A 27,100-nucleotide genomic window follows, 5' to 3' on the forward strand; every position below is an offset into this window, starting at 1 on the left:
CTCACTCATTATCAGTACTTCCTCCAGTATAGGATCACACTGAGCCAGAGCTGCAGCATAGGGCACAAGGCTGGACACACCCCAGACAAGATGCCAGGCATCACACCCAGGGCAATTTAAAGCAGCCAATCTTTGTGATGTGGGAGGAAACCAAACCAACCAGAGAAACTCGCATGGACTCAGGGAGAACAAGACGACTCCCCACAGGCAGACACCCAAGGTCGGGATCAAACCCGGTCCCAACAGCTGTGAAGCACCAGTGTAGACCACTAGGCCACCATCCTTGCTGGCAGTGTTAGGTTTGCACAATTCACTTCAAGTTGAATGTTACAATGCCTTAATTAAAACACATTTAGATCACATTCTCTACTGCCACCACAATGCAAGATGTTAAAATGAGAACAATTACCAGTGACAGTTGGCAGGTGTTCATTAAACAAAAGCTCTTTTACAACATCTGTACCAGTTATCTGTGAAGTGTTTTTGTTTTACCCAATTCTTAAAGGAAACACCTGTAGACTGGCCATTTAACAGATAGTGTGGAGGGGGACTGCAAACCTGCCCTGCATCTTAAACAGGTCCGAGATTCATTCAGAACAAAACACTGTCTGTATTGGTTATCCTCCTTGATTGGCTTTTAATTACTTGTTACACATTACAATGTAATAGTTTTGTAATTAACAAAACAGTATAGAACTTGGGATACAATTAAACTTGGCAGAATATGTGCATGTGACACAAATGATACCAGGGTTCTTATGTTATGTCTTCCCCCTCCCTAAGTTAGTTTAAATCAAATGTACTATATTTTTTAATCTTATGAGTATTTTTCTTACGCAATCATGTTACTAAGGGATTGTTATTCACAAAATAAGTTAATTAGAAATTAAATCAAGAACGCGCAGCTGCCAATTAGTGCAATTACTCAGTCAATGTTTGCTTGTGTGCTTATTTGGCTTCTCCATTTTGCAGCTTTGGTTCTGGTCACCTTTTATATAGCAGTTAGGGAATACAGGTTGTTATTAGGCCAGAATAATGGATAGCTAACGGTAGACCCAGGTCTGAAATATTGAGATCCCTTTACATAGGGATTCCTATACATACTGGCGATTTCGAAAGTACAACCGTATATGGGGATTAAATTGTGACAAATATAGGCTGGAATACAATAAAATAAATAACCGTTGGAAAAAGATTGATACTACTTACCAAAACGTATTGTATTTTCCTGCAAAGTTTAGTGCACATGTCTATGGTTTAAACTAGCATGGAGGGCCAACATATGATGATCACAGCTGAAGTTAATCAGATACTAGATTGGGGTGGATTTCAATATTTACACGTTTAAAAAATAAAACCACCTGATTTGACTAGAGTAGTATATACAGACTTAGTCTTTTTTACCTTTTCGGTTTAGATTTGGCCTTAACATCCACATGGGCACGGCTTAAGAGCAGGATGAACCTGGCGGGGATGCGTCCAGACCGGCACCCACAAAACCAATTATAAATGACATCGTGGTCACGGAAACTAGCCTCCCCCAGTCACCGATAATGGAGAATTAAATAAAAGCCATCGATTTGGCCAAAACATGCAATTTCGTCAAGTCGTATAAAGCATAATTAGAAAGACATGCGCGCTGACTGCAGTTTTTAAACCCGTTACAAACCAACTCAAGCACTGAATGACCAGGTCAAGAGGCTGGAGAGGAAACCGCTCTTTGCAGTGAGGAGGCGGGTGGCCCTGAAAAGGGCCTTTGGGTTGTGAATCGAGGTCGCCGTGGTCGAGGTTGGGTGTTTGAACGCGTCAGTCCTCCGGGTCACGTCTCCCGCCGAGCCTAGTACTCTTGCGACTGCTGCGAGCCCTTCTTGCCCGCCTTCCCAGTGCTCGGGGCGGCCTGGCCGGTCTTCTTGGGCAGCAGCACGGCCTGGATGTTGGGCAGCACGCCGCCCTGGGCGATGGTGACGCCGCCCAGCAGTTTGTTGAGCTCCTCGTCGTTGCGGACGGCGAGCTGCAGGTGGCGGGGGATGATGCGGGTCTTCTTGTTGTCCCGGGCGGCGTTGCCGGCCAGCTCCAGGATCTCGGCGGTCAGGTACTCCAGCACGGCGGCCAGATAGACCGGGGCTCCGGCGCCGACGCGCTCAGCATAGTTGCCCTTGCGCAGCAGTCTGTGGACGCGGCCGACGGGGAACTGCAGGCCCGCTCTAGAGCTACGGGACTTGGCCTTAGCACGGGCTTTCCCGCCGGTTTTGCCTCTTCCAGACATGATTGAGATTGAAAAGGATTTGCCTGTTAATTAGAATTAGAATTAGAGGTAAATTACCTGTAACTTCAAGTTTAACTGAATGAATGGAGCTAAAACGGCGACTTTTATCCTCGCCCTGAGTCCCCGCTTCCGAGACCCGCCCTCCGATGCTATTGGTCGCGGGTTCAATATGGTCATTTGATTGGTTGCGCGATGAGGCGGGCTCTGGATTTTGCTAAGGTTATTGGTCAGTGAAAAGAAATGCATAATGAGTTTCAAACAGTGAACCAATGGGAAGCCGTTACATCACAACTCTCACAGATTGGTTACTGATGTCGGATGTCTGCAGTTACTGGGTATTTCACATGTCCATCATTTTCAAAGGTACAGCCCGCCACTTTAAACCAATACCCGATATTCCCTCGAAATTTAAAATTAAGTATGATTTTGGCGGCTATCTGATGTCCTATGAAATATTATAATCAAATAAAAGCTTTACATTCGTTCATGTGTAATTATTTAATCATGTCACTCAAGTGCAGTCTGTTGGATTATTAAAATACATAGCCTACGTCTCCATACAAACAAAACATTTGGGAAATACATGCAAAATTAGATCAATCAGTGTAATGAATCTACAGCATTTTCAATTTGAATGTTGATATTCATGAGATTTCCCAGAACATTCTAATATTTACAATGAAACCAATGCATTTGCAATATTTATAGTCTAACCCGAATCTTTTAGCTTTCAAAGTTATATTACAAACTAACACTATGAGATGGATTTATTATATAGGTGTTCAGTAAGATTATTCGTAGATCTGTAGTGTCTGTTCGTGTTGCAGAAAATGCAATGCAGAGAATAAATAGGAGGATATGACACAAATAAAATATCCCTCTGGACACGTGGTTTAAGTCAATATAGTAAACAAAGACAGCCAACAGGTAGCTGCATTGATACTGGTCTTAAATGGGCGATCCGGAGTTGTACGTGTATGAACATGCATCAGAGAGGAATGACATGTGTACTACAATACCGAAGCTTTTAAATATTAGTATTATGTTTTAGTGTTTTACTGCTTCACTGCAGAGGAAGGAGTCTCGTCTCCTGCATGTTGTATGTGAAGAGATCAGATTGCAGCCCCTCCCCCGTTAGCAATGCCACACTGTGACAAGTTGCATTTAAAAGCATCCCCAATGACCCATTTGCACTGGGGCGATCTGTTTTACATATGATACTCACTTCATAGGCACACACACACACACACACACACACACACACACACAAAGATCAACCAATCTCTATCGATGTATCTGAAGTTATGTTTCTTATGACTGCGTAAAGCATGTGCATAAGAAAGAGGCCAAGTTTTATGTGGCTAATTAAACAAAATAACGACAATAAATATTGGAATTCAGATTTAGGGTATTACTCCAATCAGCTTAATTGTCTCTGTGCGATATTCTGGAATATTCAAGAAAACCAAAATGGTCTGCTCATGTATGCAGGTATGACTAAGATTGAAGTCACAAACACATAATGAATCAGCACTGATCACACACACCCCCACACACGCCAAAACCATAAATAAAGAAAAGACTTGATCCTTCATCAATTTTGTAGTTTATTTATAATAAGTTAACAAGTGAAATCCATCACACAGTAATGTAAACCTGAATCCAAACATTTAAAAAGTTAAATAATGTCCTTCATCGCTTTTTGTATGTGTAGTAGTAATAATAATAGTAATAAGTACAGTAACAATTGTAATAATAACAATAATCATAATAATAAGAACAGTTATAATTTAGTATTATTGTTTCTCTTACATGATTCCCTAAACTTACAAACTACTACAATATTAGGGAAAGCAGCTCTCATTTCAGCAGGTAAAAGGATTCTCCCAGCAGCACACAAGAGGAACCATACAGTGCAGGTGAAACAGTAACAAGCAAAGTAGTCAGGGTTTGTATTTGTATTTTTAGGCAAGCTTTTACGGGGAAGTCAGGGTCACCGATCAGCTCACAAAAGTGCCTAGTGCAGCTGCTGTGAAGGTACTACGAGTGGAGGCTTCTTCTGGCTCTGAATTGGTACTAGAGCTGTGCTGGGGGGAGAGATGTGCATGGCTCTGCAGTGCTTACTGACAGACACCAGAAAGGCAGAGGGAGGATGCTCTTGCCACGACACACACGAGGAGCGGAGAACACGAGCCAGGCTCGGGCTGGAGAAAGCACAGAAACTCAGAGGAGGGGGGAAGGGCAGCCAGGACAGGACTGAAGGACTATGCAGAAAGGGTATTCGGGGTGTGAGGTACTGACAAAAGGCTGCTCTGTCACGTCTGAGAGGGACTGATAGGGGAGCAGTGGCTGGATCAACAGCATTAAGAAATTGGCAGGGGTGGGGGTGGGGGTGGTCCTGGAATTGAGTGGAAAAGGCCTGTGAGGCAGCTCATCAGCAACCATTGATTGTAAGGTACCTAAAAAAAGCTGTAAGACTGCAGAATTAGGATATCACCAGCTCTGATTGAGCAGCAGGAAGGAGTGTGTGTGATGAGGGTTTAGTCCTGACAGATATGTAGGCAAAGTTCACTGGAAGAATGTGGGCTTTTTTCCACAATTTGATGGAATTGCAACTGCTTTTTAGCTTCAGTCTCGGCACCTGAAACGGACAGCACACAAGCATGGTGAGAGCGCACATGAGTTTCGACTCTCACGGGGATTGAACGCAGCTGCAGAGTGCAGGCCTCTGTGGTTAGTTTGCAACGTTTGCACGTCAGATGTGACAGTTAAATAGGCGACATGAAGGAAAACAAGCAGTGCTGTGATCCTTCCCTGACTCACTCCAGCCTGTTCCCAGAAGCTTTCAGCACATCCTGCCGCAGATGTATCCTTTTTCCCAACTTTACAGGGGAGAAGCATCTTTAGCAACATGAATCATCTCAATAGTAACTACAGAACAGCACTTTCACCCTGTTTTTTTGCTTGTAAACCGTTTTTGTAAACCTCTACATATACACCTCCTGGCATAATTACTTCTATGCATAAAATTAATGTAACCACCCAAAAAAACATATATATACACACACATATGTTTTTCAGTTTTCTCAGGTTAGTTTCCAACAAAAAACAAAGACAAATAATGAAACCAACAGTCCATATTTGGGGGGAAAATATAATTTGAAGGTCTATAGAGATGTAGATTTTATTCTTTGTGGTGGGTTTAATGAAGTTTGGTGAAGATTGATTGATTGGAGCACAATTCATACCCAACAAACTGGGTTTGCTAAAGCTTAGCTCCAGTATAATGAGTTTTTATGAGAGAAAAATATAAATATACAGTATATGTACATACATGTTTGTTTATAAAAACAAACAGCAGCTCATTCTCATATTCAAAACCTATGCTAGCATTATGATCTGGTTTATATACGAAGCATATTGTTAGTCTACAACTTCAAAAATAAACAACTTCAACTCATAGGGTCTTACAATTTGCGATCAACAAACTCTAAAACTAGTTAAACTGAACTAAGCATTTTGAGTAGAGTTATACAGTGCTCTTTAGGAATCGCTAAAATTAATCTCACAGCAGGATAGCGAAGCCTGAAGATTTACCTTTTTAGAAACAGATAGCAGGATTGTGATCAGTGGCACAGTTTTTTTTTTTTTTTTTTTTTTTTAAAGGTACAAATAAACATTGATTCATTTATACCCTACAGTGTGCAAGAAAAGTGCAGGAATTGCAACTTAAAGGTAAAAAACCCATCATAATTAGAACCTGTATAAATCTTGTAGCACAGCCCTGCTCCTGTTTGGTAATTTGGTTTAAGTTTTTTTCCAGGAAAGATTTCCCTGTTGTTCCTTTTCAGATTTACTAGCCTGTCTGGGATATGTAGCACTGAACAGCAGTCCAAGTTCACTGCCTATGGTTCCAGTGATTTCACCAATATAAGGAACGATATGAGATAGTGTTATGTTAATGCCCTTAAAGCTACAGTTTGCTCAATTTGATTGTTTCCTTACAATCATTACATTACTGCAGCAAACTGTATGGTCACCTCAAAATATGTTTTTCCCTTTTTCTGAGAGAAAAAAAAAAACTCTCAGTGATTTGCAACAGAGACACATTGTATACACCAACAAACAGAATCAAAAAGTAAAGGTGGTGTTTCCATCTGAAATCTACAGGGGAATGAAACAGATGGAGTTCAACACATTTCTATTGCACAACAAGATTCACTATTCATTGACTGACCTTTGGGGGAAATTTAGTGTTAATCAAATGTGCTATAAAATGCCCAGCATTGTTTTATCAACAAAGAAAAAAACAACAACAAATGAACAAACAAACAAGAGAAAATGAAAACAAATAAACACCCTCAACCGGACCACCAGTAACCAAAGTTTAGCCACCATCACCATAGTCACACCATTAGCTGCCTGTAAATTCCCTATACTCAATATGTAGCTCAAACACATCCCCCCCAATTACCCTTTGCACACAGTTGTCCCCAGAGAGAATGCATTCCACACCAGCAGGACAATCAGCACCTATTATTCGGCCCAATAGATATGCAGGAAGCTAAACAGTCACAAAGTCTCTCCGGGCCATTACCAGTTCCAGATCAGCCTATTTTCCTGAAGTGCAGCACGGTGTCATGTGCCCCTCACCCAGGGAGCATCCATCCAGGATTTTGTTCTCGGCTCCACTAAACCTCGTATGCGTGTCGATATAAGCCCATCTGGCCAGCTCAAGTGTAAATGTGCCGAGATTCAGATCAGAATCTCCTCACACAGAGAGAGATCGTCAGGATGGCATATTGCTCTCGCTGGCCCCCCTCTGTGAAATGGACTCTGTTTTCCATTATTTCTTTGAAGACACCATGGATATCTGAACAGGAATAATAGTGTGAAAAAAATATGAAGAGAAAAGACAAATCTCCCTAACCCCAAGTGGTGATTTTCTTCAGATTTGGCTTTCCTCTTTTTGAAGCTACACAGCAACAATAGACGATCCTGTATCCATGGCAGGCCCGATCCTTGTACAAGCAGTGGGGTCAGTAGTGCAAAGCTCACCCAGGTCACTGTACATCTCAGTGCTGCATTCCTCCTGCTGTGACACACAGATGGGTTTCACTCGAACAACTGTGGGCCGCAGGCATTAGGAGTCCATTAACCCCCAGGAAATACTGTAAGTGCATTCCATAGTCATACTGCAGATCTTGTGCACAGCAGCTTTGCGTCTACATGACTACATTATTACAGCTCAGCCAGGGTAGAATATAGCTGCAATTCCAGGTTAAAAATAGTTGTTTCAATCAAGTAAAGAGATGAACTCGAAATGTGTACCATGATAATGCAAAAATATACAGGGAGATTAAGACATAATGCTTAAAGAGAGTTTAAAAAATAGACAGATGTTTTGTTTTGTTCTTCCCCCCATCATTTTCATTAGTGCAAAAAATATCTGCCTACTTTCAAAATCCCTTGTAGTATCCATTCTATGATATGGCATTGGCCACACTTCGCAGTGCTAAAAAAGAACAGGGTCTGGCTTTGGAAATATTCAGCAATTTTGGTTAGGGAGAGCCTCGCTGCGCAGGAATTCAGTGCTGCACCACCTACACTGTCCTTCAGATCCATCGCTCCTGCTGCAGGGAGCCAGAGAATCCCAGGAGATTCAGACTGGCAGTGAAGATTTCCTTCTTCCTTGTTTCCAGATTAATGTCTTCAGAGGATCCTGCACAGTTTGGGATGTGCGTGGGTTTGTACACGATAGGTGTTCCACAGGGGTCAATCCTGGGTACAGGGTCCTTGCACTTAGCCGAGTAGCACGCCCTCGCCCTCCTGCTGATGCCCCGCTCAGTTCTCCCCGCCGGCCGCCCCTCCGTTGGCACTGGCCTTGTTCTTGGATTTGGAGCGGAAGGAGAAGCGTTTGATGAGGCGCCGCGAGAAGCTGCCCGACTTCTTGCGCACAGCCGAGCCGTTGCCCAGGTTGGAGACGTCCTCGTGTGATTGGCTGAGGCTCGGGTTCTTCTGACGATGTCGCCGGCGGAAGAGGAGTTTGGTACCACTTCGCAGGAACCCCACTGGAGCCGGCCGGGACACAGCGATGGGAAAAGGAGGAGAACAGTTTCAATACAGAATTCAAAAGGAGGAACCTGTGCTTTTCAGCATTTGGCAATAAACCTTTAAATTGCTAAGTACATGGAAAATGGCTATTTGTTTTGTGATCCATAAGACTGCTGTAGAGACTGTTTAACCCCAGTAAGTGACTGTGAAGAAATGGTTTCCCTTTTTCAAATGCAGTATTAGATTTTAACAAACACAAAAACCACTCAGAGGTAGAAAGAAAGACCTATGTACCTTTGTGGTCTTTGAGGCTGCGCGTCTCCAGCGCCCCAGTTGAGCCAGTCTCTGACTCTACATCATCTACGGAGGGCCTCTCCGAGATGTCTGAGCGCGTGGTCTCGTCGGGATCCGGCTGCATTGTGGCCTGGGAGCTGGTGGCAGAGTGGTTGGAGGCTCCGTGGCAGGCCTCCCCGTGGAGGGCTGCATCCATCGATGCCGCGTAGCCGATCGACAGAGCCGCATCGTCCTCCGCAATCGGAACCTGAGGCACAGAGACAAACCCAGGCCCGTTAACAAAAAAACACGCAACCTGTTCTATCTCACGTTTTTTGGGGGGAAAGAGTAAGTGTAAACTGCCTAAATGGACTCCTGAAACATTTACTTAATTGTTTTTTTTTGTCTTTCTAGGAAAACAATTGCCTAAACCTAGTGGTGTGGTAAATGTTTTAACAGTTTGACATGTTCATGAGGGAAAATACGGCTAAACAAGAAACTGTATATTCTAGTTTGTTTGTTTTACAGTATTCATGAAGGATTTCACTCTGTAGGAGTCATATTTCTTCTCCTGACGTCCAGCCTGACCTTGGACACTCCTGATATGATGAGTGTACTCCTCTTGGTGGGCGTTTTCTTCACAGCCTTGCTGGCCGACTCTGTCAGCTGTCTGATTGCGGTCTCGGCCACGGGGTCCAGCCCGTTGGAGAGGTGGCTGTCTGCTGTCAAACACAGGGCACAAAGCCTTATAAAGGTTACCTGGGCTATATGCAGAGGGAAATCATGCTAAAGCATAGGGAGGCATAGTAAACCATTAACCAAATCATGGAGAACCATGGCAAAGCAAGGTAAATGTATGGTATAACCAAGGTAAAACCAATGGGGGAGGGGGAGCCACATTGATATGCAAATTGCCTTAAGGGCTGATGTGAGCTAATTACCCATCATCCCCAGCATGAACAAGAGCTGGGAACCAAATGCTCCAGAGTGTGTATGCCAAGGTCAGCTTTCCTCTGGCTTACACTGTTCACAGTAACTGTGCATGTTTATAAATCATTATTGCCCCCCAGGACATAATAGAAGAGTGTATTTTGGGGGAAGGCTGCAATTAGCAGTAAGTCAATTATTACAGCTGGTAGTAGGAGAGACCCCGGTGTCCCGGATGCTGTCTGCAAGGACTGTGGGCTTCTTCTCGGTCACCTCCACCTTGGAAGGGGAGCAGGAGGGTGAGTCTGGAGGGAAAGACATGGAGGGGGTTAGGGTTGTGAGCTCTGGACACACAGGGCCACTTCCACTGCACTTCCGGAGGGAAACTTTTTTAACCTAACATTTGTTTAGCAGAAAAGCACCCAGTGTTGTGTAGAAAAAGAATGTGCCAGCTCTGCTCCGCTCGGTTTTCTCGGCCCCACTGCAGGTCTTACCCAGCTTGCAGTCCAGCTTGGGCCGTGATTGGATGGTGGTAACTGTGGTGACAATAGTCCCGTCGGGCATGATGGTGCGGTCCATCTCCACCTTCTTGGTGGGGGTGAGGGAGGGGCGCAGCGGAGCGGCACACTGCCAGCTGCGGGGCTCAGTGGGATCCAGGTACGCCAGCTGCACAGGGATGAGGTCATTGGGTCAGACAGAGACATTTGCAGAGACAGACAGACAGATTAACAATGGGCATAATGAAGTCCTTCAGGGCCATCGTTATACACGTCTTTTTAGAACTAAACTAAAAGTTTTGATGTTAACAAACCTGTTCAGAGGTGTGCTAAAGACATAAGGATTCATAACATCAGTGTATATAAAGGAGAATTAACCCATTGCGGTCCTATGTCGGACTGGATCCGACATTGTAAAAATGCGGTTGCGGTCCTGGGTCAGACGCAGTCCAACATCTCTTTTAACAAGTCTTTTGCATAGAAAAAGCAGATTCTCTTCCGGAAAAAGCAGAGCACAGGCTTCAGCAGCCTTTGAAACATCGGGATAAGTTGGAAAACACTCGAAAGGCTCTCACTGCAGGCTAAACATGACCGCATCAGTATCACAGAGTCAGAAAACAACTGTTACAGATGTTAGAATAAGCAGACAGTGAAGTAAATAGTTATTTAGATGGAGGCAGAAATTAGACTATATGCTTATGCAAAACCTGGAGCAGAAAGCCTGTCTACACCCAGATGAATGCTTCAAGAAGTATCATACATGGCAAAAACACAGATAGACCATTGAGCATTGCATATAGTTTTTAAGTGATTGTTTGTTATTGCATATTTGTGTATTTTACGTATTTCTCTTTCTTTTTGTTTTCAAACCTTGCCACAGTTGTAAATATTGATGTAAAACATTGCTTAAAAAATGTTTGCACTATTTTCAAATTTGGAATAATACTGCTTTGTGCATTGTTTTTTGCAAACAAAGTGAAGTTATTTCAACTTGAACAACACATGAACTGTTATTTTTTTCACAAAAATAAATTGCATCTGAGCAGCCTGACAGCTGCAAAATAACTGGACTGCAAAAGGTTAAAGGTTTGTGATGGTCTTTAGTGATGTTTGTTTGTTGTGTCTTAGATGGCGTGTGCCTGTTTGTCAATGTGCATGTGTGTGTATGTGTGTGTGTGTGTGTGAGTGCATGAGTGTGCAAGTGCGTGCGTGTAAGTGAGCGTATGTGAGTGCATGAATGTGCGAGTGCGTGAGTGCGTGAGTGCGTGAGTGCGTGAGTGCGTGAGTGCGTGAGTGCGTGAGTGTGCATGAGTGAGTTAGTGTGCGAGTGTTCTTAATTTGCATACCTCTAGGGAGATACTGCCAGTGGAGGTCATTGCCAGACCTGGACTGATTGACAGGACCTGCCGACCAACAGGAGTCCTCTGAGGGATGTCCAAGGGGAGAGAGGCCTGGCCGGGCAGGAACTCTGCAGGACAGATAAACAGGAAGAGGAACTCTCCAGATCACCCGAGTGAGGAGCGGGGGACACAAAACAAAACCCAAATGAAAGGTGCAACTGCCTGACCATAAATCCTGGAGGAGAATACGTTTAATTTTTTTTCTGTCCACAAGAGGTCACTCAGTCGTTGCAAATGCACCTTGTTGACACTCAAGCTTTGTCCCCTTATGCAGTATTTGAAAATCAGACATGGTGCTGATGACGACTTTAAAGGCAGGCAGTGACAGCAATTAAGGATATGGGTGATCAGAAAGACATGCGAGTAAAGATAATACCTACAGCCAAACTAAAAATGTTTAACCTTGCTGAAATTACAACATTATACACATAGATTTTAATGAAAGAGACATACGTTCCCCTCTGCTGCTTCTTTCTACCAGTCTGAGTCTCAGCTCCTTGCTGCTAGGGCCCAGATCCCTGTGAAGACAGAGCAGCACAACATCACACACAGCATGACACAACACCCTGCACTGCACGGCACCCTGTATGAACATTACACAGGTGCACAACCAGGGCAATCAGCCTGAGAACCACTGGCTGATCTATTTCTATACAACTGTATTTTCCTTTTGCCATTTACTTTTCAGTCATGTTACTGTGTATGGTTTTATAGCATTGAGATGCTCTCGGCCATGCCTGTAAATAAAGCTATGAAACGGATGATGATGGGGGAAGTCTTACAGTGTGACATCCTCGCTCCACTCCAGCTTGGATCCTGGACTTGAAGGAGGGGACAGGAAGCGTGTCCTCCTCTGCTGGGCAGGGTGGTCCAGCTCCAGGGCACAGCACAGCTCTCCCCAGCCTACACACACAGACAGAGACGCATTTATCTCCTACAAACACGTCACCTCCTTGTCTGAGTTGAAAAAAACACTGCACTGAATTTCCTTACTCCCTGCTACCAGACGTAAATGTTCCGCATTGACTGTAGTCAGAAAACGGGGCCTAAACCTTTCCTCTGTGCAAATAATCTGTCTTTCTGATGAGATTTCACAACTGAGGCTTTATTCACAAAGAATAGGGTGTCCGGGTTCATTTCCAATTGATACATTCTCACATCTGGCCTACCTATGTGGCTTGCTGTGTAATTAAACTGGCCAAGTAATTTTGTGTACCAGTCCAGTGAGTGGTGGACTTCAGAGGAGGAGGAACCGAGTCTTCTACTACCTATAAATTATAAAGTTATTATTATTATTATTATTTGTTCGTAGTAGCAGTTGAATTGCAGTGTTGGAGATCCCCGACTCACCTCCTCTTCCTGCTCCACTGATACTGCTGGCCCTGAGCTGTCGGACTAGGAGCCGGCACAGAGGGGTTTCCGTGGAGGGGGTGTGGACACCCCTGACCAGACGCTCTCCAGGGGCCTGGGGCAGGAGAGAGAGGGGGAGGGGCGGGGCATAGAGGTCAGAACACAGTGACAGCTCCCACTACAGTTCAATCCCACTGCTCCCACCTCTCCATATACATAGACCCAAGACATGGCTTAAGTCATAGCCCTGCACTGTCAGGCTTCACTCCCAGCAGTGAGATTATTACTAATAAACATGCTCGCACCAATGAAATTGAAGTATTTAAAAAACAGTTCTCATATAAATATGTTCATCATGTTCATTTTAGTACATGCAGGCGAGAGCAGGCAAGTGTCTCACCACAGGGCTGGAGACGCAGGCCTTGAGGTTGACGATCATGGCTGGCTGTGTGCTGACGATGGTGTCTTTCACCAGCTCAGCAATGGTGCCGGTGTCCACCTTCCCATCACTCTCCTGGGCAACAGACAGCACAGGCACACCCTTACATTGGTTCCCCCGGCAGCCAACACATGGTATTCATATTGCCTGCTATGGGGCTGAAGAGCAAGTTAAAGCAAAGATGCAACTAGCCCAGGACTGACTGTGAGAGGATAATGTTGCCTACTTCAATGGGAAGGGATGTGAGAAGAGATTAAAAAAAAAAAGAGAGTAAAAAAAATGTTTGAAAATAGAGTAAAAGAGAAACTGCAGTTCCTCCTCATTGCAAACAATTAGGCAGCTTGCTGTTGAAACTCTACCACGCTGAAGCAAAAGACTCAGCTCAGCTAAATGTAGACACTGATCAATAAAACTGTCTGAAGTATCTCTGGTCCGAGCCAGAGTCGCTGGTTAATAAAATAACATAATAAACACAACATAATCTATGCCCTTTCTTGGGTCTTTAGAAAGATTCAGATTCAGTAGTACACAGGGAAATCCAGGCCATAGAAATAAATGTTTTATTATCAGGATGTTTTCAGGAGGACACAGGGCTGTGGCTGTCATTTAACCCACCTCCCGTTGCACCTTTCGTGGTGTGATGGTGAGGGAGAGCAGGGGGTGCTCAGAGAAAGACCAGGAGACCAGAAGGCCTTCTTCCTCAATCTCTTCTAGGCAGACCACCAACTGAAGGTGAAGAGAGAGGGAGAGAAAGAGAGGTCATGCTAGCTTGTCAAATCACTTATTTAATTTCCATTTTCAATACAAAATTTGTTTCAGTATGATCTGCCTACAGGAGATTATCCATTCTGAGTGATTATGTCAAAAATGGCATTCAAAAATTGACAGTATCTTCATCTCTCCTGTAAAATGCTTCACACATACCATCTCTTCAACACACCCACGCCCAATGCAAAACCTACTCATTTGTGTTACCTGAGCATGCATGGGCGCCATGTTGACCTGGTATGTATCCATGGAAACAGCAGCGGGGGACTGCTGGGTGACCGTCACTGGGAAAGTCACTGAGTCGACAACGCAGTGGCACTCTAACACCTAAAAGAAGGAGAGGCTCAGTACAGTGATACAGATTGCACAGAAAACACAGTATCCGACATCAAATGTCACACCGAGTCTTGTTCAAATAAAGTAGATTGTATTTGAAAATCGGGTAAATTTCCCCAAACTTTTCAGAGAAAGATGACAGTTTAGTAGCGCAGACAACACAGCAGACTCACCATACTGTGTTCTGATTGATCTGTGCAGGTCACATGACTGATGGAGGCAGAGGTGGGAAGTTGCAGACTGTCCTCAAAGTTAATCTGTATGGAGCTCTGAGGAAAAGATAGAAGGTTTGTCAAAAGTTGTCCATTTTTTTATTTATTAGCAGGGACCTTTGTCCATAATTTAGTTTTAGGAGCTGCAGGGTCTAATTGAGCCTGTAAACATCCATGAGGGCCACTGAATCGCTGCTATTATTCAGTAACATAGTGGGTAATTCAGCAGTGACATTGGTTCACAATGCACACTGTATTGCAGTTGTGTTTCGGTAACTCTGTTGGTTTGTAATGCAATGCAGTAACGTGCACAGGACTTTAAGAGGGCAGGGGCTCGCCAGGGGGAGGGGGACTGGCGAAGTGCCAACCATGGTGGGGAGGGGCTGATGAAGTGCGCCGACCAGGAGGGTGAACACACTCATTTTGTCAACTTGTCAAAGTGATCACTTTCTCTCTGCCTCATGGGATGGAGGAGCAGGATATTGCCCGTTCACTCAGGACATCCCTCCTGCACACACATATACACACACAAACGCAGCCCCCTCAGGCTCTCACTCGCTTGCCATCTCATTGTCCCTGTGCCAGTGGATTAGTAGCACTGTTCAAAGATCTCATTGGGCAGCTTTAATCAGCTAATATACTCGGCTCAGAAGGTCTGAAATCCCATTATCGTGACATACACTCGCCATCCCTTTACTTCAATCCTCAAACTTCTGGAAGTAGGGCTATTCTCGGATGGAAAGGATATGAATAAACGTAAGGCTAACCCCATCAAAGGAAGGACCGTACAACAGCACATGAAAACCAAGGCCAAATTCATGTGTGCGCTTGGAGGCTAACTTCTGTTTCCAATCCTTTTCCAAATCAGAATTGGAAAGACAAAATGCATTTTTCAGATGCTCATTCTCTTATTTAGGTTACTAACAATGAATAGTCTTTGTTGATATAATACTCATCAGTTTCTCTTCCCCTTAGTCATAGTTATTCAATATTAACACCAAAACATATGCGCACACACATATACATAAATGCAGGGCTATGCTAGCCAAGAACACTCTTTGCTCCAGTTATTTGTGATAGTATCAGCTGAGAAAAATATGCTTATTTTCTAATTTTGCAATACAACTCTACAGTCTGACTTTGCTTAATGCAAATAGGCTTCCAGGTATATTTGCATGAGTCAGAGCCAATCGATTGCAAAACCACAGAGCTCCTTTCATGACAATGGACTAACAAAAACAAACATGCCTTCAATAGTTTGACTTTGGGGAATGTCTTCCTATAATGCCTGAACTGCACTGTATTATTGCTCTGATATTTTGTAAGTCACCCTGGACAAGAGCGTCTGCTAAGAAATAAATAATAATACTAATACTAATAATAATGAAGTGCGATTTCTTGGTTACCGTATATTGTCATAACACTGCAGAGGTAGAACATCATGTTGCTTAATAGACTGGTTTGAGCTAGTCAGCCTGTCAGCGCAGCAGCAAAGAAAGTGCTGTTCACACACAAAGGGCATTCAGCATTTAAGACTCTGTGTGGGATGCCAATTTCCATAGAAAGTCACACATTTGCAAAAGTGGAAATCAGGCTGAACACAATTCACCGAAAGCACGAATTGAATATAAACAAATCAGGTAAGCCTGCATGGTACATTTATGGGAACCAGGATCTTCTCTAATTCCTGGAACATTGCCCAGCACTGCATCACCCCCTGCAAACCCCCCAGCGCTGTCAACTACACGATTACAAGCACAGAAGCTCTCCAAGCCCCACTTACACCTCACCCACTTAGGACCCAGCACAGCAACACCGTGCTATCCCACAGAGGTTACAAACACATCCCTGTAAACATGCATGACAAATTGCTGTTTGCGTTTTTCAAACTCTCCACTGAATTGCTGCAGACTAATTGGCATGATGAAAAATGTTTACTGCTGACGATCACTCCTTTTGTGTCTGCTTTTGCACTGGTCCAGGAAGACCCACTCACTCAGCAAAGCAATAAAAAATAAAATAAAAATCTAACCCAACATTGTAAGGATCACTCCGTGTTCAGTGTACAGGAAAATGGACAGCTCTGACTGAAAATCATATTCTCCTAATAACATACTCTCCTGTGGCAATAAATAAAGCTATCTGTGGCAATAAATAATGTCACTGAGTAACTAAACACTCTGGTCTCTGATCTCTCTCCTGCTGCCATTGTGACACCACAGCAAGTTCATACAGTGAGAGCGTCACTGCTGTCCTAGCTTCTTGTCTGTATAGGGGGGTTGGGATGTCTCGAGGGTGTTTGTGGAGCATGGCTTATGAAGGACAGAGATGGTGTCAGACTTTGTTCATCAGCAGTACCCTGCCTGGAACCCCCCTCGCTGCAGATTGCGAGGGGCAGCTGGACGCACCAAAAATATCCCTCCCCCGAAGGCAGCAACAACCAAACCAGAGCTTTCTCCAAGTGTATGCGTCTGTGACTGTGTGTGTGTGCATGCGTGTGTGTGTGTGTGTGTCTGTGACTGTGTGTGTGTGAGACTGAAAGTGAAAGAGTATTCTAATGCAATAGAAACTGTTTTTACATATACCTCACACTTATTCTGCTCAGACTTACTGATTGAAACCCCAAAAGGCAAGTGATGCAGCAAATTTCAGCAGACAGGCCAAGACCATCAGTAATGGAATACACACCTATTGTCATTCTTTCTTTTTTCTTTCACTCTCTCTCTCTCACACACACACGGAATTCAAATATAGGTACTCTCACACAGGGAGCAGCAACTACCATAAGCCTTATTACTAACACCTCCCAAAAAAAAAGATACACCAGCCACATACTTCTTCCTGAATTATCAAAAAGTTAGAAACCCACCTCTATAGGTAGCTATTAATTATCACAAAATGCGGTCTTATTCTTCTACATATTTCCCCTTCATAATTACAGAGTAGGTGTTTGGTAAATGCTTTGCACTGCATTGTCTCATGAGCACATACAATTAGATGTCTTCTACCGTTGTAACAACCTTCTCACACAGAATCAGTGCATTCACCTTTCACATTTCCTCACGTTGCATAGCAATTTTCAACCGATAACATTACATTTTTTTCCGTCAGTTAGAATTTCCTCAATGTTCACGAACCAGAAGTGGCACGTGTCACACATGAAGCAAACTCTTCATTTGGTCAGGAGCTTTACTGAGACAAGCCTTGAACCTCAGCAGCTACCCCCAAGCAAGACCATATAGGTTTGCACTGGTACATACTGTAGCAGGGCAGGCACGTAATACAGGGAGATCTCTGTTTACTCAGTTCACCGTAAGAACACCAGGGTGAGATGTGTCCTCCTGCGCAGTTATAAATAGAGCCTGTGCTTATTTGCTAATGAACTGATCAAACCTTTATTTGTCAGTGTGTGTGCTGCCGGATTGCATGGATAATACGTATGTGACAGTGGATGTGGGTCTCTGGGCAGAAGCTAGTGAGCACAATGGAATGCAGTGCGGCAGGCTTAAAAGATTCTCTTTGTTTTTTGTTTTTTTTTACTGCAAAATTACAATCCTGCCCATCACTCAAGGCACACGCACTGTAATTTACTGTGCCCGCTTGAGGAAAGACTGACATGCATGCCTGGGAACATCTGCAAACCCATTTCCATGTTTCAGCGTCAGCATGTAGCCTTGTAATTATACCCTTGCTCTCGTCCTCATGCTGTTAATTGGGTGCTCACTGAGCCCTGATTGCTGTATAGCTCTGTGCCTCCTGTTATGTTGGTCTCCCTAAACGAATGCACCAGCAGTGGAAGTCAACAGCAATTCCCATCCTCAGGCTGGTCAATGTCAAACAGCTGAATTGAGTAAAGGAAACTCGAACAAGAAAATCCACAGCTTTAAATGACACTTTGTATGCTGTATATTTTTGTATAGTGTGTGTGTGTGTGTGTGTGTGTGTGTGTGTGTGTATGCACGGACAGAGGGCGTCCTTCTGTGTATAATACCACACGTTAACCAGCTGTGCCACAGCCGTCTGCCAAATCCCTGGGATTAGAGGGACAAAAAGCTTCTTAGCGCCCTTGCAAATCAGCGCCTGTGCACTTGGGAAGAACCAGGATGTGAAGACAGAGACCGGGAGGCTGTGGCTGACAAGCCCAAACCCCTCAGCCCACAGCAGACAATAAATACATTTCACTTCTGCAACTTAGGCTTTCCATACATAGGAATACATAGGTTTACCAATAATTGTGATTCTTTCTTGTGTACATTGTTCTTTGAAATCCCTGCTTGGAAATGCAATCATAATTTGGCCTTGACTATGATTGTTATTTTGTATTACTAGTAATAGCATTAGTAGTAGTAGTAGCAGAAACAGTAATTAAGCGTTTTAATGGGTTGGCAAATGAAGCCATTTTACATCACCCATTCAAAAAGACATGTGAAGTAATTCGGCACACACCTTATACATTTGTTTTTCAATCTGTATTTCAAATGAAGGTACATCTCGCTGACTAGGTAGTCATGTAATCTCCAACCTAATTCTCCCTAGTCATAACTAGCTTGTCAGTCCCCTGGAGAAAGCAAACTCAGACATAAAAACTTTTTTCATTTTCATGTTCTCAAAAATGATGAAAAATTCCATTCCTCCATTTTTTTCCCATATGAAAGTTGTGGTTTCCCATTTCCCTCTTGTTCTAATGAGGAAGGAAATGGGGCACTGGCATTTCTGTATGTATAACGAGAAAGAGGTCCAGACAGCCTGTAAAAATCCGCTGCTCAAAAGTGCCAGATCTTTGCCTGCTGTTGTGTTGTTTCCCTGGTGATTGGCAACTCCAGTGCTCATTGGTGTAATTCAGTTCAAAGGCATGACCTATAAAATAACAACATGCTTTTATAATACTTAACTGGCCCCTTGACCTTTCCCTTTTTGTTACTCATTCGTTCTCTCAGGATGCCCCTGGGAAGTTTTGTCTTTGAAGAGGCATTGTTGGTGAGTCAGTACCATACAAGCTGAGAGAGGCTTTCTAAAAGGCATGTACTTGTAGATTTCAAAGAAACGTAATTTCCTGTAGTTTGCTGTACTCTTAGCAGTAGGTTTACGTGTAGCTGGTACGAGTGCTGAGCTGCAGTGTGTGCAGCAGCAGGGGTGCATTTGTGTAAAAAAAAAAAAATGTATGCATTTGTGCAGCTCTTTGAATGTAGTGAAGACGTTGAACGTGGAGGGGAAGAGGGGAAGAAATGCATACAACGAAAGGTCAATTGATCATGGAGAGCTGTCAACAGAGACAGCCAGGTCAGCCATTCTGGAGGGAAAGGAGCCAGAAAGAGGGGGAGAGCGAAAGAGAGAAAGAGGTGGGCGAGTGACAACGTAGGAGGAGAAAACCACGTGTGCACAAAATTCAGAAACTGCAGAGTTAAGCGAGGTAAAAAAAATATAGCTGTTGTAAACCTGATGGCCTGAGACTGACATGAAAGTAATCACTTGTAATTTATGCAAGATCTAAACTTCAACCTGCACCGCAGTGTAACACATCACAACATTATGTAAATGATCAAATCTCGGCAAGTGTGTATATATGGCTTGCTACACAGAACATTCCATTGAAAAGAAATGCAAACATTTGTTGTCATTTTACATTTTTCACAGCACAAGCCTGTGCTGGTTATTAGTGGCTTGGCAGGTGTGGCAAATAGACAACCATACAGTGAATGATACCAAAATACTCCTGCCAGAATACATTAGTTTTGGTGTTTGATGACTGACAGAGGTGAAAAGGTTTATTTGTGCTCTGAGTTTATGTTCTAGAGTGGTCCTTCCTCAAGAACAATCAAAGTTCAAACACTTTAATTCACGAATTTCCTGAAAGTCCGGTTATTCAAGTCCAAGGTATGCAAGTACAGTAAACTCACAGAAGATTGTAGATCCCTCAGGTAATCTGGAAAAGAGTGTCTTGCTTAGGGGTCTGTGGCTATGTGCTTTAAACAATGTAAGTGAGGCTTTCCTTTACCTTTTCCTTGCTGTGCTCTTTGAGTTTAGGTGCACAAAACATTTGAAAATAATATGCTACTTAAGGGAAAAGCTGCCATTTTTAATACTTAGGTTACCTAGTTACCTAGATACAAGACCCTCTCTGAAGATCCTGATGCAGTGACTGACCAAATCATTCAGGATCATAGACGGATCACACAAAAAGACCAAACTACTGCCAAAACTGAGTAGGAATGCATGTGTTATAATGAATTTACTGAGTTTTAATTCCAGACCAAATCCAACTAATACTGGGTTGTTCAACTGGTGAAGTGAGCATACAGGAACATTACGCATTATCACGCATCACAGATTACCAAAATACTAAGAACAAGACAGGCTTTTCAAACAAAATACAACCATATCTGATTGTAAGTAAAAGACTCTTTCTTTATCTGAGTTACTTGAGCTGGGTCAGAGTAGATTCCATTACAAACCACATTCCTCTCTGTGCAAACACCTTTCATCACTGATTTAAACCTTTGGAACTTCACAAGCCATCAGCGAACAGTTAAAAACAAATACACGTGACCCACTGTAACTTGTACTAATGGTAATATTATGGTATGTTTGGTTGGGTTAATTAACTGTGTATGTTAATTTAAAAAAATGCCCACTGTTTCCTTAAGCAAGTAGAGTGCAGAAAGTAATTATAACAGACAAATGTATTATGGGAGACAAACAGTTCATTCTAACTATGAGTTCAACATAAACCAACAATTATGTTTCTATTTTTCATATGGCATATGTAGTGATTAGGTACATTTACACACAGTAACTATATTGTCTAGGTAGCGTCAGTTTATTTTGATTGTGAGTATACTGTATGAGTACACTGTATGTAATGTACCCATACACACAGTCTAGGATTACAAAAAAACACAAAACAAATATAGGAATGCATTTTTCAACAGACCATACCCACGGTACATACAAAGACACAGCTACTGACCCACGTCTTTAATTTGTCCTAGCTATCTCAGGCCTGTATCAGATAGTTCCTGGAGGTTGACAGTCACTGAGTTCTGCCTGTATTTCCTTCTACCCCGCCCTCCCTCATGATGTCTATTGTAAAAGACACTGACATCAAATATATCAGACATCTCTGTGTGGACCAGTGAGATCAATAGATAAAGATCTTAAGCCTACAACTAAAAGACACTGCAGGCCTTGGTGACTAGATTTTGACACCCCTGGTTCAGCTTCAGTTGCCAGGATGTACTATTCAAGCTGCCCCCTGAATAAATAAAAATAAACCGAAAACCAGATTAAACAACTTGGCCTTCTTTTATATACATTTCTTGGATGTTCGTAATCAAACTGAAGAGAAGTCCGCTGGGGAAAACTTACTTCGAAATAACTGACTACGACCCTCTGAAAATGGAGCTGTGAAGCAAAAGGTTGTGATCTGGAAGACCAAATGTCAAAGGGAGCCGAAAGGTAGTGCCGCAGCTGTGGGATTTGCAGGGCTGTGGCAACAGAGAGCGATGTACTGAAACCTGGTCATTAATTCTGATAATAATAAGAGCACAGAGGAGTTTCGGAAGCGAGCAAAAAATACATTCTCACTCCAAACTGAAACAGTCAGCGGTCACACCAAATAAACAGGCATGATGTAGCATGGGGGAAAACAGCTGATTCAGCCAAGTCCCATATTCAACATTTTCTACAGAAACGTCAAGCGTTCCTTCTCGGGCGCTGAAAGGCCTCAATTGGCTTCGCTCAGTTACACAAAACGATCACGAGACAGCACAGAGTAATGCTGCTAAACTGGGGGTTCTCTTTAAATGCCTTTTCTTTTTCTCTGATCTGCTATGGTTGTTGCCAGTGGAATGTGAAATTTCAAGCTAGATAACAGTGTGATCTGCCCTCCCTCTGACACACACTGATTCTAGGTTACAGAATTAGCACAACAATTAGCAGAGAGAGAGAGAGAGAGAGTGGGGAAGAGCAAAAAAGAAAGACACACACACAGAGGGACAGCCAGTCTGTGGCTGGGCTATCTCTGCGGTGTCGTTATGAGTCTCCAAGTCCCGATGCTCCAGGTCACACATGTAGAAACAGTATCATGTTGACATCTGACACCAGAGTGTGGAACTGTGTGCACGCTGTCAGGCTCAAACATGCGTGAGGAGAACGTGTGCACATGGGAAGCACGCCAGCTCTGCCATCTCCACAGACGAGCAGCACTGATAATCAGCCGGGAGGCAGCTGTGTAGTGGAGTTCAGGCCAAGCTCTTCCCTCACTCCTATCTGCTTGAGTCACACAACAGCTCCTGCACAGGGAGGTCACACTGTGCAGCTGGGCAACCAGCACCAGTGACTCTGCAGCCAAAGTAATTTTCTGTTTTCTTGAAAAAGAGCAACAATATGTTTTCCATGCAATGTATACAAAACCCAACATACAGCTATAGGGGTTTGATCATGTGTGGCCAATGAGCATGTACCTCTGCAGCAGCACAAAGAATGATCTTTAATACTGCACTGGAGAGCTTGTGCCCTCAGAAATGTACACACGCCGACATACAAAAACGTTTGGGTCCGACCATAATGAGAACCTAGAAGAATTGGAGGTAAAAGCACTAGCGAGATCATTATTGTGCTTTGCAAACAGGATCAAAAGGACCCACTACAGACACTTTTCTTGCAAACTTAGACAGGAACATAAGCAAATCAAACAAAAAATACACAAACAATGGACACACTTGCATTAACACATACACATTTTCAAAAGGAAGCAAGTCAAGTCAATCATAAAGTGCACTGATTTGAGAGAACCATCCCACTTAACAAATGTCTAGTGCATCATAATGTGCACAGAGCTGTATTGTACACTTGGAACTGGAGACAAGCGCACAGTATGTGTCACATCTGAAATGCCCCGCTACGTGTTTGTGTGTGTGTGTCCGTTCTGATCACAGTGTGTTCCAGTCCTGCAGACAAGGGGTGCTGGAAACCTGGCCGGGCAGTTTTATTTCATGTCCGCAGGGCACCTCATCTCTGCTTTGTACTGAGAGATCAAATGCAAGGGAACAAAAAAAGAAGAGACCTTTAAGAAAAAAAGCTGCTCTGACCGCCTCAGGAGGTAGGTACAGCGCAGGGCCTGGAAGGGGCAGGGTTCTGGAAGGGACAAGCAAATACCAGTGTGGCACTGCGCATGAGTGTTTGTATGCAAGCATGCGTGAGTAAAAATAATCCGTGTGGTTTCTACTTTCTATATGTTGTCAGGGAGGCAACCTTTTAAGTGTGTAATGTATTCTGTAGACAACAACTTCAGCAGAGAACACAAGAGTGTGTGTATTTCTTATTTCTTTGGTACAAGTGTGTTTTAGATTACAAGTAATCTGCAGGTTAGTATGTTTTGAAGTTCAATTGAAAATCAATGAAGGAGACCAGATTGCCAAGTAATTGTGTGTATTGATTGGCCGTGTAAGTCAGGCTCTTACCATAACGCCACTGCTCCTGCTACCACTGGGGAGCTGTGTTGGTTGGGTTTACACTGGATAGTACATTTGAAAGTTATATAAGGACCTGCCAATCCCACACGTCATGCTCTCTACCTCCCACCACTCCTGCACCGAGGGTCTCTGAATGAGAGCTTCAGCGCCCACACACACGCTGTTACACACTCTCTCAGTACAGCACTGCTTCCCTGTGCTGTCACAAGATACATACCACACACCTACAGTCAAAGACAATAGTGTGCAGATCCCTCACTACTAAATGAGACTGCAAACTGCAGTGGTAGAATCCCAATTGCTCAATGTGACTCTGTTAGTTTAATAAGTCCATGATTTTAGTATTAAAATATGGTCATTATAAAGGTCACACAAATATCTTATATGTGGGTTCTTTATATTGACCATATTATACAGGACACAAACAAATGAGGGTTTGGCTTAAGTTGCACAGCAGTTCTCAACCAGTGGTGAAAAATGTTTTGTCATCATCCTCAAATATGGTGAATTTAAATAGACTCACCCCATTCCGACACGCTTGCTCATTGAGCGCTTGAACCCAGGTCCTTTGCCAGTTCTCCCGGAAGGACTTGAATGCGAACAGTGAAGACAGCAAGCCCTTCACCCCAGCATCACTCGCTCCTCCACTGCCGGCTCCTCCATCTCTCCCAAAGCCTAGCTTTAGCAGGGATCCCCACACACCCCTGGCTCGGAGCTGGTACTGCGATGGGCTTGGCAGTGCCACAGAGATGCCACCACTTGCCGACCTGTCCTGGGTTCCCACACTTTGACTCCTGCCACCCAGTAGTCCTCTGGAATACTGCACCAGCCAGGCCAGTACTGTCAACAAGGAGGCTAAGAAGAGGGACACCAAAATCCACCAGCTGATATCTTGAAATGTCACCATTGCCATCCTTAATGTCAAATGATACCCTGACAATATTGCAGAATACACTGATAAAGAATCTTCATTCAAAGAGCAAAATCAGCATAAAAAAACCCAACCTTTTATCCGACTGCGCTGCTGTGATCCTACACTAGTGCTTGTAATACTTACAACAAATATAATAATATATTACATAGACGTAATGCATCAGTCATTCAATGTAAGATTGTTAAATATAATAGCCTAAAAGGCAATATTGTTTTTTAAAAAATACTTTGGCATCTGGACGGAAAGCTCTACACTCCGGATTATGACGAGTTAAATCAAATACATGGACTTTATGGATAAAGGGATATGCATGTACACACACATTATTATTATTATTATATTTGCTAACTTCCCAACACATCTAGTTACAGACAGATTGCCTGAAAGATGCTCTGGTCACTTCTGCAATAAATTAATAAGTACACAGAAAAAAATCGGAGAGCCCCTGTCGTCATTTATATGTAAAGCCCTGGGCTTAAAGTCTTCAATGCATTGTTACAGCGATAAATGCATTGTGAAATGGTTGCAATGAAATAAATCGCTCCTCTCTCTCCAGGTGCTCTGGTCCAGGTGGATACACGTCGCTCACATCGCTCCTGTTAACTGGTTACATCCCAGTCATTTCCATATTCCCATCATACTCAGACCCAGTCCCTCAGTTGTGTAATGTGCCATCGATGCAGACAATTTGCGTAGCTGCTTGTTTGCCGACAGTGTTAAGTTACTTTGTATCACTATTTGTATCAATATGATTTCCACCCGTGCTGTTTCTGTTAGCAGTGCTACAATTAGAGACTGTATCGTTAGTGCCTATAATGCAATACAACTAGCTCTGCAATTAAAACACTATTATCAACAAAGCAAAACGTTTTTCCCGTGCAAGCTGATTTTATTTCTTCTTTTTTTGTAATCCCTTTCCACAGTTAAGTAGCAAAGAGAGGCTGCTGTCGCAACAAGACAGTGGCAATGATGCAGATGCACAATAATGATCCCAAATGCGTTTGCCTGATTCCTCCCTCTTCTTCTTCCTTTCGATCCACCAGCGAGGCAGCTACAAGGTGAAGTCGTTAACTTCTCTCAGTATTATTGTGATATTGTTGCCCATTTGCACGAAATACAGACAGTTTCGATTCCCAGGCTCGATGCTGCGAACAGTACTCTCGGAATAGCGACAGAACCCCCCCAGCAGCCACAGCGCCACCGGGCATGCGCAGTAACGCCGCGCTGTCAAATCCCCGCACAACAGCAGAGCGCGCAGCAGTTAAAGTGGCAGGCACGCTTTCGCCACGCTTGCTAAACCAGTGACACAATCCTGCCTAAAGGAGTTTTGTAGGACACCCACATATAGGTGGTACGAGACATCTGCTCCCAGGTTATTACCGGTTGCACAAATGGTACCCGTCTTGTAGAAACGTGTTGGATACACTCCCCGAAAACAATCACTTAGAATGAATCCTGACGCATTGCCTGGTGTTTTCAATCAGCACGGATTAGTTCCCCAGAAGCAAAAGATAGACGTTCACATTTTCCCAGGGAAATCAGTGCATTTGACACATAGAAGTAAAATGTGTTGGTGTGATCAGTTTGATTACATTGGCATTAGGCTTATTGCTGGAAAACAATATGCAATATGCACGTCCAGACTTGCAGCCTCCCTTTTAACGCTTTAACGTGTGTGTGTGTGTGTGTGTGTGTGTGTGTGTGTGTGTTTGGAGGGGGTCATGAGTGGTCACGGAAAATGAATAAATTGGACACTTCAGGACAGAATAGGAATCTGAAGTTGCCCTTATACTGAGATACATCAATTCCCAAATAATTAACGTTAGTCTGTTGGTCGCCCTGTGTTATGCATAGTTCACTGATACAGATGGCTAAATAAAATCGCAAATATTTGCATAAAGCTTTTGTTTGGCCTTTTCGGTTTTTTAGTTTATATCCGTGGGTGTTTACAGTAAGTTTAGTTTATAGCATGATGTAACACATATAATACAAAAATAAAAATGTTATGTGTGTGTGTGTGTGTGTGTGTGTGTGTGTAAATACAGCTGTTGGTCTTAACATGGTTGATGCGCTGTGACAAGGATGTTTTTATGGACAGTTGGCGCCGTGTTGGCACTTCTGTATTTGTCCAGCGCTGTTTGTGTCCACACTGTAATAGTCAGAGTGGTTAT

The 27,100-nt window shown here is 43.4% G+C and overlaps 2 protein-coding genes across 3 annotated transcripts; both read right to left on the reverse strand.

The window, feature by feature from the left end:
- Positions 1 to 1,736: 1,736 nt before the first annotated feature.
- Positions 1,737 to 2,382, reverse strand: h2ax (H2A.X variant histone). The gene has a single exon (XM_066708952.1). The coding sequence runs from the start codon at positions 2,264 to 2,266 to the stop codon at positions 1,838 to 1,840; it is 429 nt and encodes a 142-aa protein (XP_066565049.1). The 5' UTR covers positions 2,267 to 2,382; the 3' UTR covers positions 1,737 to 1,837.
- Positions 2,383 to 3,862: 1,480 nt separating this feature from the next.
- Positions 3,863 to 26,136, reverse strand: c2cd2l (c2cd2 like). Of its 2 annotated transcripts, none has more exons than XM_066708905.1 (14): positions 24,519 to 26,136; positions 14,484 to 14,579; positions 14,182 to 14,301; positions 13,822 to 13,932; positions 13,168 to 13,281; positions 12,768 to 12,882; positions 12,200 to 12,320; positions 11,871 to 11,935; positions 11,364 to 11,485; positions 10,015 to 10,186; positions 9,724 to 9,825; positions 9,182 to 9,312; positions 8,615 to 8,861; positions 3,863 to 8,337 (listed from the first exon to the last, which is right to left on the reverse strand). In XM_066708905.1, exons 1-14 carry the CDS (start codon positions 24,906 to 24,908, stop codon positions 8,111 to 8,113), a joined length of 2,133 nt encoding a protein of 710 aa, XP_066565002.1. In that variant the 5' UTR covers positions 24,909 to 26,136; the 3' UTR covers positions 3,863 to 8,110. The 2 variants fall into 2 exon arrangements, with proteins under 2 accessions (XP_066565002.1, XP_066564993.1); XM_066708896.1 differs by having other exon boundaries at positions 9,182 to 9,315.
- Between the last annotated feature and the right edge of the window lie 964 nt (positions 26,137 to 27,100).

The sequence above is a fragment of the Amia ocellicauda genome, chromosome 1 (assembly GCF_036373705.1).
Source record: "Amia ocellicauda isolate fAmiCal2 chromosome 1, fAmiCal2.hap1, whole genome shotgun sequence".
NCBI classification, from domain to species: Eukaryota; Metazoa; Chordata; class Actinopteri; order Amiiformes; family Amiidae; genus Amia; species Amia ocellicauda.

Coding starts and splice junctions, on each gene's coding strand:
- h2ax (XM_066708952.1), bottom strand. CDS start 2,266: ATGTCTGGAAGAGGCAAAACCGGCGGGAAAGCCCGTGCTAAGGCCAAG.
- c2cd2l (XM_066708896.1), bottom strand. CDS start 24,908: ATGGCAATGGTGACATTTCAAGATATCAGCTGGTGGATTTTGGTGTCC. Junction 8,862..9,181: donor TCATATCAGGAGTGTCCAAG/GTCAGGCTGGAC, acceptor TCTGTGCCTCAG/GTTCCGATTGCGGAGGACGA. Junction 8,338..8,614: donor CAGCCTCAAAGACCACAAAG/GTACATAGGTCT, acceptor GGCCGGCTCCAG/TGGGGTTCCTGCGAAGTGGT.